Below are 16,772 nucleotides of genomic sequence, written 5' to 3'. Positions count from 1 at the left end.
TGCTGCAACCAGGTTTCTGTAAGGCAGAGAAATGTGACCTAACCCTTAGTAAACCTAAGTTAGTAGCCTGGGGCCTAAGTTAGTTAGTAAACCTAACCCTAATTGAGACTTTGTAACAGAGAGACCTGATGTTTAATAATCCACACAAGCTCCACCCACATTTTGTTCAAACCTTCTGTTTGTGGAGGACAGCTAATAAGAACAAAGCTGACTTAAAGAGGAGCTAAGACAGACTGTCAGGGGTGATGAATTTAGGGTCTGAAAACCAAGCCAAGGCAACCAAAGCTACTTTAATAGAGTCAAATGATCCCTGTGAAAATGAGCATTATGTGTGCATTTCAATAAAAACTAAATATATTGAAATATTGGATCATTTAAGGTAGTAAAGGGAACCATAAACTGTTCTTATGTATGCATTTCATTAACATCATATCTTATTATTAAATGTTTTCAAGTAAAATCTTCCAGATTCATTTTACAATAACATGAAAATGGTCATCAAGGAACAGTTCGTGTATTTTTTCTCTTGTTGTGGTCGTTGCTCAGTTTGGTTTGGAGAAAGCCTGGAGGAGGAAAGCTTCCAAGCCCACAGGGTGAAGTTTAGAAGTTATGATGACCTGAATGAACAGTTATGTATTTTTCAAAAGGCTGTTTTATTACATTTGATCATGGTTTTATCTTTTATTTCATCTAAATATTTAGTTTTTCTTCTTTTTACTGTATTTTTTCCTAAACCTCCTGTACATGTCTTACTCAGAGCAGTGAGAAGTGCTGTACAAATACATCTGTTCCTTTTTAATGATAAATAACCCTGATTTTTGTTTGATGTTTGAAGCTTTTGATAGAATAAAGTAGCCTAAAAACAACATATGAAGCAAAAGAAAAAAACATAACAACGATAAACTGTTATAGAAATAATTAAAAAATATGTTTTAAAAAAAGATAAGACCAGTGAAAAAGAAGGGACTGGAGGAATTTCACATTAGATTTTTAAATGGAATTATTCCTTATTCAGTGCCATCGTTAAATATGTGGTGACATAACTATGATGGGCATGACTGTGGATGATGGAATAGAAGCTGCACTGTAGAGAAGCGTGATGCCCTACAGAGTGAGTTTCCTTCCCACCAGGAGATATACAAGCACGGATGCACGGCTCGACCCCAACGCTTCAAAGGCACTTTATCTATTTTTAGCTTTATTCTGCTTCCAAGCACACGGTCCTATGTTTTTGCGTTTGCACACATCTATAATATGGCATCATGCTGTTTGTTTTTTAAAATCTTGATCTGCTAATCTGGAGTGCAACAACAAGTTTTTCACTTTTTACTTTAGTAAATTTATAGCATGACATTAAAGCTGCATCAGGATCTAACCCTGTAAAATTTGGTTACTGGCTTCGGGAGTCCTCTTATGTTTCGTGTTGCATTTCCACCTCCTGTCGTCTGTTCAGAAAATCACAGGTAACCTGCCGAGTTTACACCGGAGACTGAATTGTAGAGAGCTGAAGAAACATAATAAATTACTGAAGTTTGTGATATTGCTTTGATCTAATTTAACGAAAGGATAACTTTTTTATTTTTATTTGGCATTCATGTGAAAACTATCATGGTGCTTCCAAAACGGTCAGTAAACCTGAACATAACTTCCCTCGTGGTGTAACATCTCATTTCCACCACAGCCAGAGGAAGTTAAGCAACACTTCACCGCTGACAGGAACAAACTAAAAGAGCTACATAACCATAACAGGAACAATTCCCTTAAACTCAACATGAAACATCATTTTTCAGAGGCATGATGGGAGATTACATTTAGCCATTCCCAACTATGAAAGTTCTACTGTCTGTGGTAAATCACATGCCTAAAGGAACAGAGTTTTGTAAGACCTAACAGGTTTAGGCTCAGTTAATCTGTGACTGATGCTTATTTCAGCTCAGTTTATTCATTTTTTGTTAACTCAATTGAATAATTTATTAAATTTGGTTTTCCTGTCATTTGTTGCTTTGAGGAGAGCCGGGGGTTATTTAAGAGCCACACAAGACCTCAGGGGCCTGAGCTCCCAGTGATGATGTCATTCATACACTGTAATTTATATATTTATTAAACAAAAAGTAAACTTTTTTTTACAAAAAGTAAAAAGTGGCAGACCGTGGGGTATGAGGAGCCAAAACTCAGGACTCTTATGATGAAACAGTGTAATTTATTACAGTGCAGGCAATAATCCACAGAATAAATCCCCGTTCGTTCCCCTGACTCCCGTGTCGTGTGTTCACCCAAAATGTCCGTGTTCTGTGCTCTCCGCTCCCGTGTCTCAGCACTCCCTGTGCTTGCTGCTGTCTGGCGTTCCACACTCCTCCTGGGGAAACAATAGAAGCAGCTGTCAAGACACCACACACCTGCGGGCATACACACACACTGACTTAAAACTGAGCTTGAAGACTGGCGTGGAGTCTCACGCAATAATCCCACGTCAGCGGGAGCTCCATCACACTCTTAAATAGCTCCCCCGATGAGCCTCATCAGCAGGAGGTGCATGGCATGGTCTTCAGCTGTGGCCAGCCCTCCAGCAGGGCCACACCCACCAGGCCTGTTGGTGCCTGTCACCCAGCCTACAGGAAACAGCCACACACGCAGACACACACACTCACACATGCCTGCCTATACATACAAATACGAATGGCAGCATAGTGCAGCAAAAATACAGCAAATTCAGTATTTATTAAAGTCACTGCATCCGTCATTGTTGCCTTGGAGATACAGAGGCTCATTAAAGAGATACGACGTCACTCTGTCTAATCATACCTGAGCCAAAGGTAACGTTGATGTGGGCGGGCTGACAGCTGGGAGGAGAGAGAGACAGAAATGCGGAAGTTTTTTTTAGCCTCAGCGTTAAGAGAAAGTGAGAGAAAGCAGCGGGAGAACAGTGCCTCACACTAAGCTGCTTCACAAACACTGAAGAATGATTTTCCATCAGCAGTGATTCCAGGTGTTCACATTTTACATGAATTATTGAAGGTAAGCGCGGCTAGTAGCGGTTTTTGATATGGGCGACATGGGCGGTTGCCCAGGGCGGCATCGTGGTGGGGGCGGGATCACGGGCATGGGCAAAAAAAAGTTGCTCGCACTGGTGCTGCCCCGACATCATGCCAGAGCATTTTGGGGGTTGCATGGGCACCGATCGGTTTTCTATCGCCCATTTGCTGGGAGTAAGGGCGCCCTCCGTTTGCGAGGTGCGCCTGCTGCTTGCGGCACAGGGAGGAGAGGGCGGGGCGGCGGGGGATTCTCTGGCTGGCTGGAGCAGCATCTAATAACCAACTCGCAAAATAAAAGAAAATAAAAACAAACCAACAAACACGAAAACACCAGACATCATGATACAGACTTATAATTTGCACCGATGTTTTTTCGAAATTCGCGAAAAGTGAGCGCGAGAGCCCTCGGTGCGCCTGCTCGCTGCTGAAGTCAAAGTAAACTTTATTGTCATCTCCGCTACATACACTCCAGTATATAGAGAGACGAGACGACGAGGCTCCAGTTACAGCAGTGCAAGTAAACAAACAATAAATATAAGAACAGTAAGAAAATAATTATACACTTTAGGACCAGGGGTAAAGGGAGCAATAATACTGTAAAATTTATAATTTACAGTTTGATGATTTAAAGTCTCACACACAACCCGTCGACAGGGGACATAGAGCACATTTCATTTATAATGATGTAAATCAAAGCCCATTGTGTATTCATGATTTGAATCCTGGGTTGTGCGAAAGCCCAGAAATAAACCCTCGACAAAGTGAATCTGTGAACTAAGGTGTAGGTCTGTTAGGTTATGTTGTGGTGATCCTCGAGTTGGGGGATTTGTGTTCATACTGGAGTGCAAAATTAAAACCAATGGAAGATGGACAAGAAAAGTTCAAAGCCATCAGGTCCTCAGTTTAGAAAAAAGAGAAAAGAAGAGGAAGAGTAACGAGCAAAAGATACAGGAAGCAGATGTGTCATTGGATAATGGCAGGTCATCCTGAAACAATCAGAATCAGTGTTAGCAGAGACGGGTCTTCCAGCAGAATCTGCATGAATATTGAAGAAACTTAATATCTAGACGGAGGAATAATCACACGTGGGGCATCGGCTTTGGAACATTCACATCAAAAGGTGACTTTGTTTATTGAACTCTCGCACATAACAGGAAGCATCCTTTCAAAAATAAAATCACAACAGATGACAATGAGGGCATACCTATTAACTAGCTCAACAATCAGAATACTTTATTAATCCCTAAGGAAATTATGTGGGTTACAGTTGCTCCAAGAAGAAATGGTAAAAATGGGAACAGCAACAGACTAAACTCCAAACATTACATCATATTACACATTTAAGAAATAAAACTAATGTATGCAGATCACTCAGTTATAAATATCAAGGAACAACAGAGGTGATTATAAATAAATATCAAGACAATTGACGAAAAAAGAGCGTGTGTAAAAAGGGTGTAGCTATTGCAGTGTTTGCAGTGTGTTAGATGGAGGAGTTGTACAGAGAGATGGCCACGAGCAGGAATGATTTCCTGTGTCATTCAGTGGTGCTTTTTAGTAATCTCAGTCTCTCACTGAACGTGCTCCTGTGACTAGCCGGTACGTCATGCAGTGGGTGGGAGGTATTATTGATGATTGTCTTTATCTTGGACAACATCTGCCTCTCAGACACCACCCTAACAGAGTCCAGCTCCATCCCCACAACATTACTGGCCTTGTGGATCAGTTTATTTAGTCTGTTGGCATCTGTGACCCTCAACCTGCTGTCCCAGCATGCAACAGCATAGAGGATAATACTGACCGCAACAGAGATACAAGATAACATCAATTCAAATCAATAGGAATAGTGAAAACGTCTGTTTATGTTTGTTAGTCACTTGGCTAGAAAATGAGACTGTTGTGGGTTGTACTGGTTCATTTATGACTTCACAGTGTAACTTTTTCAGCAGCTATTTAGAAACAACTCGACGTCCTTTTAGGGACAAAAACTAATCCTCTCAATTTTATTTGAGTTTCAAGCTGATGTTTGACGTTCACGTCCAATCCCAGTTTTTCATTTGGGTGATAGAAAAGTAACAAACGTCCATGTCAGTAATGTTGTCATTAGTGAAATACAAAGCAGTCAGTTTCCATCCATCAAATGAACAAACAGCAGACATGCTGTCCTTCATGTATAATATGATTTCTTCATTTTCCAGGTGGTAACTATGACGACTAAGAAGCTGCTCATTGAAACACTGAACCAGTTGAGTCCAGAGGACTTTGCTGAGTTCAAGTCACTCACTGAAGTAGAGAAAGATCTCCAACTGATGTCACAGAGCCGACTGAAAACAGCAAACACACAGGATGTAGTGGAGCTGATGGAGGAGACGTACAGAGGAGAGTGTGTGGAGGAGACCAGAAAGGCTTTAATGAAGATGAACAGGACTGATCTGGTGCAGAGATTATCAGGTATCACCTCAGGAACCACAAATAAGACAACAAAGAATGAAATATGTGAGAATACTGCATATAGTTTATCACATTAATATGAAACCAGGCTCAGCTGACTGATAGAAAAATCACTTGACTCTGTGTTGTGTAGTGAATGATGAACAAAGACGTTTATATTTTAGTGCTGCTTTTTATAATGTGGATTAGAGCAGAATATGTGCTGGTCAGGCAGGTTGGCTCATTACAGGATCAAACACAGCACACTACAAAATAATAGCAGCTTATAGCCGGTGTGCAGTGATATTATGTGACTGTTTCAGGACTTCACAATTACAACAAACCACTGAAACTCTTCTTATTAACAGTTAGACAGTTACAGAGGTCACATGCTCTGTATAGTGGTCGCACACATGCTGATACCTAATGATCCCACACAGTGCTGTGACCCACTGCCTCTGAGAGAGGGCGCCATTGAGCCAATAAACATCACAAATCCATTGTGGTTATTATGGAATCACATACAACATAAACACTGTTACACAAGCTCAGTTACAGTATTTTGATCAGATCAGAACAAAAACATCCAACATCATTCAACATGGTTGGAAAGTCTTCAAGCAGCTCTACAGATTATAATTATGTCACTATTAACCCTCATCATACTGACTGAAGTCTGTGGTATGTTTTTGTCATAGCTCATAGATTTGGTTTTTTTTTTCTATCCCTAAAATTTTTAATGAATTTGTCAGTTTGTTGTTAATGTTTCACACAATTTTCTATTTCTGCTTTGATTGGTGCTTCTTTAAAAATACAAATGTGTTTAGGTGTCAGAGGACTCCAGTCAAACAATTCCACCTTTACAGTTTTAATAAATGGGACTTATTAACTGTATTCTGAATTTATTCAGTTGCAGCTGGTCCTAAATTAAAGTAACACACAGTATCTACTATCTGTCAGTGTTTATAAAGAAGAAAGACTCAGATGCCATCACTGGCTTCATCGTCTGGATGGGGAACTTTCCAGACTCAAAGTTATCAGAATGTTGGAGACGTAGCTGCCTCTACTGTACCTGAGAGAGCTGGAGTGCTCTGGTCATGCAACCCATATCAAGGAAGCATGTAACAGACACACATGTGCAGCACGCTTTGGAGAGACAAAGTCCCTCAGTCATGACCTCCAGCTCTCACTGGGGCAGTTTGAATCTGAATGTGCAACAAGTGGGTGAAAGTAGCACCTCCAAGTTTTAGGCCACGGTTCTCAGCTGGTAAAGGGTGGAGTGCTCACTCCAGGTCACGGACGAGTTCCCCCATTTGGAGGAGTTTAAGTATCTAAAGATTTTGTTCACAGGGGAGGGGAGAGTGGAGCAGGAGATTGACAGATAGATTAGTGCTGTGTTTGCAGTGATGTGGATGCTCTGCTGATCTGCCCTGGTGAGGAGAGAGCAGGCCCTGATGTTTTAGATTTGTAGGTGCAGCTATGTTCCTGCCCATGCATATGGTCACAAGCTCTGAGGAGTGACTGAAAGAATGAGATTATGGATACAAACAGAAATGAGTTTCCTTTAAGTCTATCTGGGAATGTCCTACCAGGAGGCTGCTGGACAGATCCAGACATGTCTGGCTGATCCTTTGAGTCTTATCCAGTAGATAATGCAGGGTTCTGGAGCCGATGTAGGTGAGGGGACTGGTCCAGCCTCAGTGCCTTGACATGCAAGTGTCTGCCCTACTTTCCCTGATATGAAGAAACCTGAGTAGCCTTGCAGGTCAAATCTCTCTAATCTCTGGTCAAAAGGGCCAGCTCTGTCCAGGATTGTCCGCTGAAGTCCATCGAGGATGTTTTGAGGAGAGGATGTTGTCTAACCTAACGTTCATCATGGACAGCACCTCCCACTGTCACGGTCCTGGGTCAGTGAGCCAGTGTTTTGAGTTTTGTACTTTTGTTTTCTTAGGATGGTTGTGTTTTGGGTTTCAGTTTGTACTTCTAGCTCTTCTGTTCTCCTTGGTTTGAGAGTTCTACTGCTTAGGTTTCGGTCCCTGTACCCCCATGTTCTGTGTAGGTTTACTTCTGTCCTCGTGTTTGCCTTCTCGTTCCCCAGTCAGTAGTGTCTCATGTTGCTCTTGTCCCTGTACTCAGTGTTCCCTCTGTTCAGTGTCTAGTCTGGGTCTCTGTGTCTGTCGTGTACTTCCTGTTTTACTTTGACAGTCTCTCGTCAGTGTACGTCATGTTGTGTTTGCTCTTTCCCTGTCTCATTGTTATTATTAGTGTCAGCTGTGTTCCCTGTGTGCTCCTACGTCCCTCGTTAGCTTTCTGTGTATTTATGTCAGAGTCTCCCTTAGATCTGTGTCACGTCGTCACTCATGGTTGTGTGGAATTCTCCGAGTGTTCAGCTAACTAGTTTTTACCTGTTTAGTTTTGTATTGTATTTGTATTTGTATATTATTTCCCCTTTCTGTAAACAAAGCCATTTTTTGAGTTACGTCTTGTTTCTGTGAGTCTGCATCTGGGTCCTCTCCTGCCAGCACACAGTCGCTCCTTGACACCCACCCCCTGCATGAGACTGTAGGAGCACTTTTACACTCACAGCGTAGGAAGGAGCGCTACCGCAGGTCATTCTCAGCAGGTTATCTTACTCATCAGCTTGTTTGTTCACTGTGCATTTCACCAGAATCACACACACCCCGTGCACGCGCGCACGCACGCACGCACACACACACACACACACACACACATTCTTGTACATTTCTCTGTACACTTTTATACATATTTCTGTTCATTGTTACCTGTATATATGAACTTCAGTTGCTTATATATATATATATAGGACCACTTTGTGTCTTCCTTCTATATTTTATATTCCCCTTGCTATAAGATCTGTGTAACACCCAAATTTCTAATTCATGGGATAATAAAGGTTTATTCTATTCTATTCTATTCTATTCTATTATCAGTCACACCTATTGTGGCAGCCTATCTCTCGATCGGCCCCAGGGGAAGAAATGACTTGGAAAGGCTGCAACAACCTATTAGAGCTATTTGGACTAATATAGATTAATACTCTTATTGTATGTCCACAGTTTCGATTTTGATTGCAACAGATTTGAGTAAATCAACTTGGCAGGAGCAAAGAAAAAGTGAAAAACAAAAATAATGTAAAAAGAATAATCAAATCACATCAATTGTAATTAATGGTTTACTTTTAATTTTAGTTATTAACTTAATTACCGCACTCTAAGCTAATGCTGATTATGTTCTTGTCTTTGGGGGAGAGGTTGGTGGTGAGAGAGGCACTTCCAGCACTGAAGATGTGTTCCACCTTCATGGAAACAATCTGAAACGCAGGATTCCTTCATAGATCCATATCTTCTCAAAGCTATATAATCCACAGGGAAAACCCTGGGAGTCTTGAGAAGCTGCGTTTTATTTGCTCACTATGTAACCCACAAATATGAGTATTTGCACGACCTCCATAAAGGGAACAAGTAGCCTTGAGAAGAACAGACTGTACTCAGTAAAGGAAGCCACCCGGCTGGGACGAGATACTGACATCATCCTGGGAGGGCTGCACTCACATCATATAACCACTCACATTGTATAACCACGCTTGCACAACACACTTTCTAACCATATATAGTAATTTGTCTTAGTTAATACAGCAACAAGCTTTATGAATAGTCATGTGTGTAAACAATAGTGTGAGTTTCTGTTTATCCAGCAGTATCAGGGGTAAAACTCTGACAGCGCTCTTCTGGACAGAGATCTCTGATGTTTTCCTGGGATCTGCTGGAGCCACTATGCCACCTGGGTGACGTCCCAGCTGGTATGGCTTCATATTTATGTTTCTCACTCCAAGTTACGGTTGGTTTTCGTGGGAGAGGCAGCCTGGGACCCTCACTGGACAGAAACGCCCCGGTCTGGACTCGACTCCCGTCACATTCAAAGACATGTAGTGTATATTTATATATGTGTGTGTGTGTGTGTATATATATATATATGTACACACACATAAAAGTGATCAGAGTATCCTGTGTGTCCTCTCATTCACAAAGTTAGGCCTCTCTCTAAAATCATTATTAATGAGTTAACGAGGTTTAAGTGTCACTTTGATGTGAAATCTTTTATGTTCTAAATCCTCATAAAGCCTGATGATAAAACAGTTTCTAATCTGACTTTGTCTCTTTCTTTTCTCCTCAGACAAACAGTTTCCTCCACTGAGCCAGAGAGTGAGTAACGTCACATCAGTCGACTTCACACAGTTCAGCTTTGATTGATCAAACAGATACTTGAATTGTGCATCACAGTCATGTGACCTCTGTTTTGACCAGGTAGAAACGATGGAGTCTCTTATTGAGCTGCTTTTGGAGACACTGGCTGATCTGAGTGACAGCGAGGTCAAAGACTTCATCAAGATCCTGAGAAGAAAACGTGGCTTAATGATCCCAACGAGTCTGTCAGACCTGCAGGACGTGCAGGACGTGGTGTTTTTGATGGTGAGGACTTTTGGCCAACAGTCAGTGAAGAAGATCATGAAGATTTTACAGGAGATGAAGAGGACTGATCTGGCTCAGAGGCTGACAGACAGCAGCTCAGAAGCTCAAAGTAAGATAATAAAGACAAAACATGTTAAAATGATAAAAGTGGTTCTTAAAGTGTTTCTGCTTCAGTTCATATTAGAAACAGTCAGATTTACAGAGAAAAGAGAGCATTGTTGACGAGGGGCAAAAAATGATGTTCAGCAGGTTTAAATGTAATTTTTTTGTTTATCTCAGTGCATTTTTTTAAAGCTCGATTAACTTTTATTAAACACTTATTTCTATTTCTGTTATTTTCTCTTTTTTCAGACAAACATCTGGATGAACATCTGTCTGCACTGATCCATAAAGTGAGTAACGTCTCATCTGTCTGACTCTGCAGAGCAGTTTGAAAATCATAATTTTATCTTTTAGATTAAACAGTTGTCACAAAAATTTATTTAGATTTAAAATCAAACATTATTAAAAAGTGTGTTTACATAAATACATCTTAATAAATAAGATAATAAAAGAAAACAAAGTGTTTCAGAGAAAACATTAAAAACATTCAGAGTTTAAAACAGCTACAAAAACATAAATCTTTAATTTTCTCAGTGAGGAAACATTTTTTCTTTATGAATGTTTGCTTTGAATTTTCCAGGTTGCAACAATGGCAGCTGTTACAGATCTGCTTCTAGAAACACTGGAGGATTTGAGTGATCAGGATCTCAAGCTGTTCAGGAGGCTCCTGCAGTTCACTCGTTTTCAGAAGAGTCTTCCACAAATCAAACTGAGTAATGACAGAAGAGAAACAGTGAATGTGATGATTGATAAATGTGGTCATCAGTCTGTGGAGGTGATCAGGGAGGTTTTAACAGACATGCAGAGAACTGATCTGGTGCAGAGGCTGTCAGAGAGCAGCTCAGGACTCAAAGGTAAGAGGAAATAATCTGTCAGAGTGTCTGTAATAACTTTAGTACAATTTTTTTTAATTCATTAAAGTTTGTTTAACCAGGAAAAAATAAACTTCTGACTTTAAAAATCTGTTTTACAAGAGTGTCCTGGCCAAGAAGGAGAGCTGTACAATAATCATAAGCTGCATAAATTAATAGACAAATCCATACATCAGATATAATGTGATTATTCTTAACTGTGTGTGGATGTATTTTAAATATAATATTACACCTTACAGTAAAAATTAATTTAAAGAATTAAATCAAAACCTATCAGAGAAACTCACATAAAGAACTGCATAATATAAACTTTATTATCATTTATAAATGAAGGAATGTTTCTTCTGATTTATTTTTGACAGACGTTGATAAATTAACACATTCAAGTTGTACAAACACAATAAAATGAGACAGATTTGTTATCATATTTGAGTTTTTTTAAGTAAAAAATATTCAGGTTATTGAATCAGTGACTTTCTTTAGTAAATGTTGTTTTAAAGCTCTTTGAACTTCTTTCCTTTGAAAATATTTTTCTTTGTTTTTTGCATGTTGAGCTGATTAATATCAGTCTTGTATTGTAAATCGATCTTTATGTTAGCTTTGATTTAAACTCCACTATGGAGACAGACGAGCTGTATGAGGTAAATGATTCAAAGTCTTTTCATTGATTTCTCTGTGATTGTGTAACTATGGCCTCCTCCTGCCTTCAGTCAGCACAGCTGAAAGTGAAATATTAAAGCTTTTTATTGTCAGGACTCAGTGTTATACTCAGGATGAGCACACATAAAGGACACACACAGTGTCTGTATGATGTAGTTACAGTTTGTATTCAATGTGTTGCAGCTGCAGGATCATCAGCTGAAGGATTTGATGTGGAGGAAACAGAGAAAGGTCAGTGTCCAGAAAACACATCAATCAATAAATACACTCATTGATATGAAGATGAAGAAGAAGACGAAGAAGAATTACTGAATGAAACAGAACTGGATCATTTCCTCACACTTTGATAGTTTTCCATCAAATATGACTTCATGTTAACAAGTTTAATGTTGTTATTAATCCAACTTACAAGGATCATCAGAATGAAATCAAAGTATCAGTTATTTCAAAGTGTCTGATTATTAACACTGATGTTAAATCAGACATGAATGAACCTTTTAATATTTCTTTTCTGTCAGAGAAACACTCTGAGGATGAACGTTGGCCTGCACTGATCCACAAAGTGAGTCATGTCACATCTGTCTGACTTCAGATCATCCAGCTTTCATTTCATAAATACAGGATAGAAATCTTCAATAGAAAAAAATGATTTGATTTTGATTGGAAAAGTCAAAGTTTGATAAGTTTAGTGTGTGCAGTATTAAACCCGATTCTTTTTTCCCCATGACAAAACAGAGAAAACCGACTCATAGTGTGTTAAAACATTTATCTTTCTTTATTTAATCATCTTCCAGAAGAGAGAGAGAGACCTCTGCACAGCTCAAACGCCAGTTGCAAGAGCTCTCCAACATTAGAATCATCAGCTGTGTCTTATATGGTGGTATTTTGGTACTTTACACGTCACACAGGCTTGAACATTGTTTATACGGAAAGTTCCTCATTTCAGTGTCTTATCTATTAATATGCCTGTGCACTAAAACTTCCTGTTTTTCAGTCTAGCTGAGCACTTGTTTGTGAGTCAAAGGTGGCCTTGCTCTACAAGCCTTCATTATTAAAGTACATAAAACAAGATAATGAGCAGATACACATTAAAAATATTTCTTTTATTCCTAACAGCAGTGAGGTAGGTCTGCAGCAGGTCAGAAAAGTCCTGAACTTGTTAACAGAAGCAGAATAATTGTTAATCAGCTGTTTGTGATCATTGTGACAAATATGACCAATGACATCATCACCTTATGTGATGGATGATGTCATCTAAACACATCTACATTTCTAAAGTGTTGATGAGAAAACAAACAAACCTGAAAGTGAGAAATGTCACATTTATCTCATGAACATTTTCTTTGAATTTTCCAGGTAGAAACGATGGAGTCTGATATTGAGCTGCTGCTGGAAACTCTGGATGCTCTCAATGATCGAGAGCTACATGAGTTTAATAAGAACCTGCGAAAAATTCATCGCAAATATGACTCAAACTTTTCATTGACACGGTTCAAGTGGACAGGCCTGCAGGACACAGTGTTTCTGATGGTGCTGACTTACGGCCAACAGTCAGTGGAGACGACCATGGAGGTCTTAAAGAAGATGAAGAGAACTGATCTGGCTCAGAGGCTGTCAGACTGCAGCTCACTGCCTAGAAGTAAGACAACAAAATCAAAACTTATTAAAAAAGAAGTTTATGACATGTCTCATAAACTTCTAAGTAAAGTCTTCTTTGACTTTATAAATAATATTATTTGTAATAAAGATAAAATAAAACACATCTTCAAAACTTTTTAAATATAAATAAATACATAAAAAAGAAACCATATCAAATCAAAACACTTCCATTTTTCCAAAGTCATATTTTCTGAATAATTGTCAGTTAGTTGTTAAATGTGTTTGTCATGAGTGACTTTGAGCACTTTTCTCCTCAGAGAAACACTCTGTGGATGAACGACGCTCTGCACTGATCCACAAAGTGAGTCATGTCACATCTCTCTGATTCAGTACAAGACAGCAGGCTGAAAGTCAGAGTACTAAAGTATCATCAGTTCTCATGTTGAATCATTTTTCTCATGATTTCTGCTGGATGTTTGTGACAAACTGAAGCTTCATTCAGTTTGACTTCTTCAGCAGTAATTTTCTCCAACACTAATGTCAGGATGTCTTTACCACTGAGGATGAGCTGAGGAAATGTCAGCATGTACATTTGTCCTGACTCTTCAACAGGACAGAGAAATCTGAAAACATCAAACACTTTAAAGATTAAAGATTTTTTTCCTCATAGTTTTCATAAACATATTGTCATCAATATAACGGCCCTTGTTTGAATAAATAAACTGATGTCCCATATTTGTGTTGACTGTTCCAGGTGGCAACAATGGCAGCTGTTAAACATCTGCTTTTAGAAAGTTTAAATGATTTGAACAATGAGGAGCTCAAGAAATTTAAGAGGCTCTTACAGATATTTTTTCCTGTGGGGTCTCTGTCATACGTCTCACGGAGGTTGAGTCCATCATCAGTCAGAGCAGATGTAGTGAATCTGTTGGTGGATAAACTTGGTCAGCAGTCTGTGGAGGTGACCAGAGAAGTTTTCATGTGCATGAACAGAACTGATGTGGTGCAGAAGTTATCAGAGAGCAGCTCAGCATCCAGAGGTAAGACCAACATGCATGAGTGTAAACTCTGTGTCATCAACAGGTTTTTGTGTTGGTGGTGTCATGGTGGTGCAGTGGTTAGCACTGTCTCCTCACAGCATGAAGGTTGTGTGTTTGAGCCTCCTGGTTGGCTGGAACCTTTCTGTGTGGAGTTTGCATGTTCTCCCTGTGCCTGCATGCTTTTCCTCAGAGTGCTCTGGTTTCCAGTCCAAACACATGCTTGTTGGCTTTATTGCTGGTTCTAATTTAAATGTGGCTGTGAAAGGTTGTCTGTCTGTTTAAAACCTGAGGTGGACAGGTGTACCCTCTCTCTCATTATCACAGCTGGGAACCTCCAGTTAGTTTGGTTGGACTGGATGGAGGGTTTCTTTGTTGGGTTCTTATGTCATTTTATTTAGTTTCACATGATTTTGTCTTTAAATCATCTGTGTCATCTGAAGGCTGATTCTACTTGGATGTGTGATGATGTTTGAATCCTCAGAGTTGATTGTAAATGTCTTTCCTCCTCAGAGAAACACTGTGTGGATGAACATGGAGCTGCACTGTTGAAGCGAGTGAGTGTGACTTTAACTCAGCTTTCATTCAGTAGATTCAGGCTGTAAATCATCCTCATCTTGAACATTATACATGATGAAACAGACAAAGCATCTTTAAACTGGATGCATGTTTCAAAATGTTTTTGAAATAACTTGTATTTTTTATTTTTATTTTTATTTTATTTATTATTATTTTATTATTTTGTAAATATTAGGGTAGTTCATGTTATCATAAATAATTACCCTGATGGAAAGGGAATCTTTTCTTTTTGGAGAAAATAAATCAAATAAAAAAATAAAACACTGGTAATAAATGTTATATTTTAATACAATCAGTGGCAGCAGATGTCAGATAATCAGTCTGAAAAGTGTAAATCATTATGAAAATGTGGTTTTTTTATATTTTATATGAGTATTACAATGACACCCATTAAATTCAATGGAATACATCTTAAATATCCCAGCAGAGAATTTAAACACTTGCTTCAAGTATCCTTTAAATTTTTCAGAAAGCAGCGATGGGCAGTGTTGGTGAGATTGTCTTGGAACCACTGAGTTGTTTGACTCAAAGGGATCTCCAAAAATTCAGGCTGTTGCTGCAGTTAACCTGCTTCAAGAAGGAACTGCCGCAAATAGAGAGCGAGTACACAGAAACAAAAGATGAACTAGTGGATCAGATGGTGGATAAACTTGGTCAGCAGTCTGTGCCGGACTGATCTGGTGCTGAGGCTGGCAGAGCTCAGCAAAGGTAAATTATGTGAAAAAGAAATGTCGTATATTCTGTCAGCAGAGATTTCAAGATAGCCTTAAAAGTCAGACATTGACAGAACAAATTCTAGTGATTTTACTTATTTCTGGACTTTTCCTCTTGTACCAGGTTTACATTTTTGTATATAATTTTTAGTAATGTATTTCAGACTCTTGGTGATTTTTTTTTCTTCTTTTTTTAGGTGAGGGAGCCATGATTTCAACCATTTATCGTATCAATAACTCTGGTTTTTCACTGTGGCCTATTTACAATAATGTGTTAACTTTACTTTATGACTAATTTTTAATCTTAGACTTCAATTACCTGCATGTCCTGCTGAACATGTGGCTCGTGTTAGAACAGCACTGCACAGCAGAACATGTGAACAGAGTATGATTTTTTAAATGTTAGCATAACATCATTAATTTGAATTTTATCTTTCAAAAAGAACAAGAACCTAAGAGAAGATTGAAACTTGAGGTATGTGGAACTTTGATGTTAATCTCTTATATTCACCTGCTTGCTTTATCTTTTATTATATTAGTTTAAATGTATGTGAGATTACAAAAATCAACATGTGTACTTATTGACTAAAGTGAGTGTCCTCTGCAGCAGGACTCCAGTGATTGGACTAAACTTGAACCTGAGGTGAACAGTACAGATGCAGACGAGGCTCCAACTTACAGGTAAATCAACTTCCTGAATGCTGCAGCACAGCAAACTGGAACTACAGGAAACAGTTCAGCTTTGGATTTATTCCCAGAGGAAATTCTTCATTTTGCATCCAATTCACACGACTACTCTCTGTATTTCCATTCACTCTGTTGTTCCTTCATGAGTGTGTATTTAATTCCTGTTTCAGCCTTCAGTCTGCAGCAGGACACTTTGAATGCAGAGTCTCGGGCTTGCGCTGGGTCTGTAAGGGAAAGACCAGCTTTCAGTACCAGTTTAGATCTTGGGAGGGACACATGGAGAGGATGGAGAGCAGACAATACATGCCTGCAGGTCCTCTGATGGACGTCACAGTCACTGCTGGGAAGTTAAATGAAGTTCACCTGCCACACTGGATCTGCATCGGTAAGAGGACATGAAGGAAGAATTTCAGATGTTTGACATTTATGACAGTGAGCGCACAAACTGTTATAAACTGTTCTTCTCACCATGTTTGTGTTGTTGTGTTCTCCTGCAGATAACGTCCCTGACATATTGGACATGTTTGCAGTCGTTCACATAGATGACTGTGGAGATGTTGTGGAAAAAGTG

General features: G+C 39.2%; 1 protein-coding gene across 1 annotated transcript; it reads left to right on the top strand.

Moving 5' to 3' along the window:
* The first annotated feature begins 2,905 nt into the window (after nt 1-2,905).
* Nucleotides 2,906-16,482, top strand: LOC134635629 (uncharacterized). The gene is made up of 16 exons (XM_063485031.1): nt 2,906-3,015; nt 5,231-5,483; nt 9,657-9,685; nt 9,788-10,061; nt 10,304-10,344; nt 10,635-10,908; nt 11,770-11,817; nt 12,105-12,148; nt 12,943-13,225; nt 13,503-13,546; nt 13,940-14,225; nt 14,736-14,779; nt 15,271-15,509; nt 15,958-15,989; nt 16,122-16,195; nt 16,372-16,482. Exons 2-13 carry the CDS (start codon nt 5,240-5,242, stop codon nt 15,475-15,477), a joined length of 1,818 nt encoding a protein of 605 aa, XP_063341101.1. The 5' UTR covers nt 2,906-3,015; nt 5,231-5,239; the 3' UTR covers nt 15,478-15,509; nt 15,958-15,989; nt 16,122-16,195; nt 16,372-16,482.
* The last annotated feature ends 290 nt before the right edge of the window (nt 16,483-16,772 follow it).

The sequence above is a fragment of the Pelmatolapia mariae genome, linkage group LG10_11 (assembly GCF_036321145.2).
Source record: "Pelmatolapia mariae isolate MD_Pm_ZW linkage group LG10_11, Pm_UMD_F_2, whole genome shotgun sequence".
Classification (NCBI taxonomy): Eukaryota; Metazoa; Chordata; class Actinopteri; order Cichliformes; family Cichlidae; genus Pelmatolapia; species Pelmatolapia mariae.
This window is presented reverse-complemented; position numbering and strand designations above follow the sequence as displayed.

Coding starts and splice junctions, on each gene's coding strand:
- LOC134635629 (XM_063485031.1), top strand. CDS start 5,240: ATGACGACTAAGAAGCTGCTCATTGAAACACTGAACCAGTTGAGTCCA. Junction 9,686..9,787: donor TTCCTCCACTGAGCCAGAGA/GTGAGTAACGTC, acceptor TGTTTTGACCAG/GTAGAAACGATGGAGTCTCT. Junction 13,547..13,939: donor GCTCTGCACTGATCCACAAA/GTGAGTCATGTC, acceptor TGACTGTTCCAG/GTGGCAACAATGGCAGCTGT.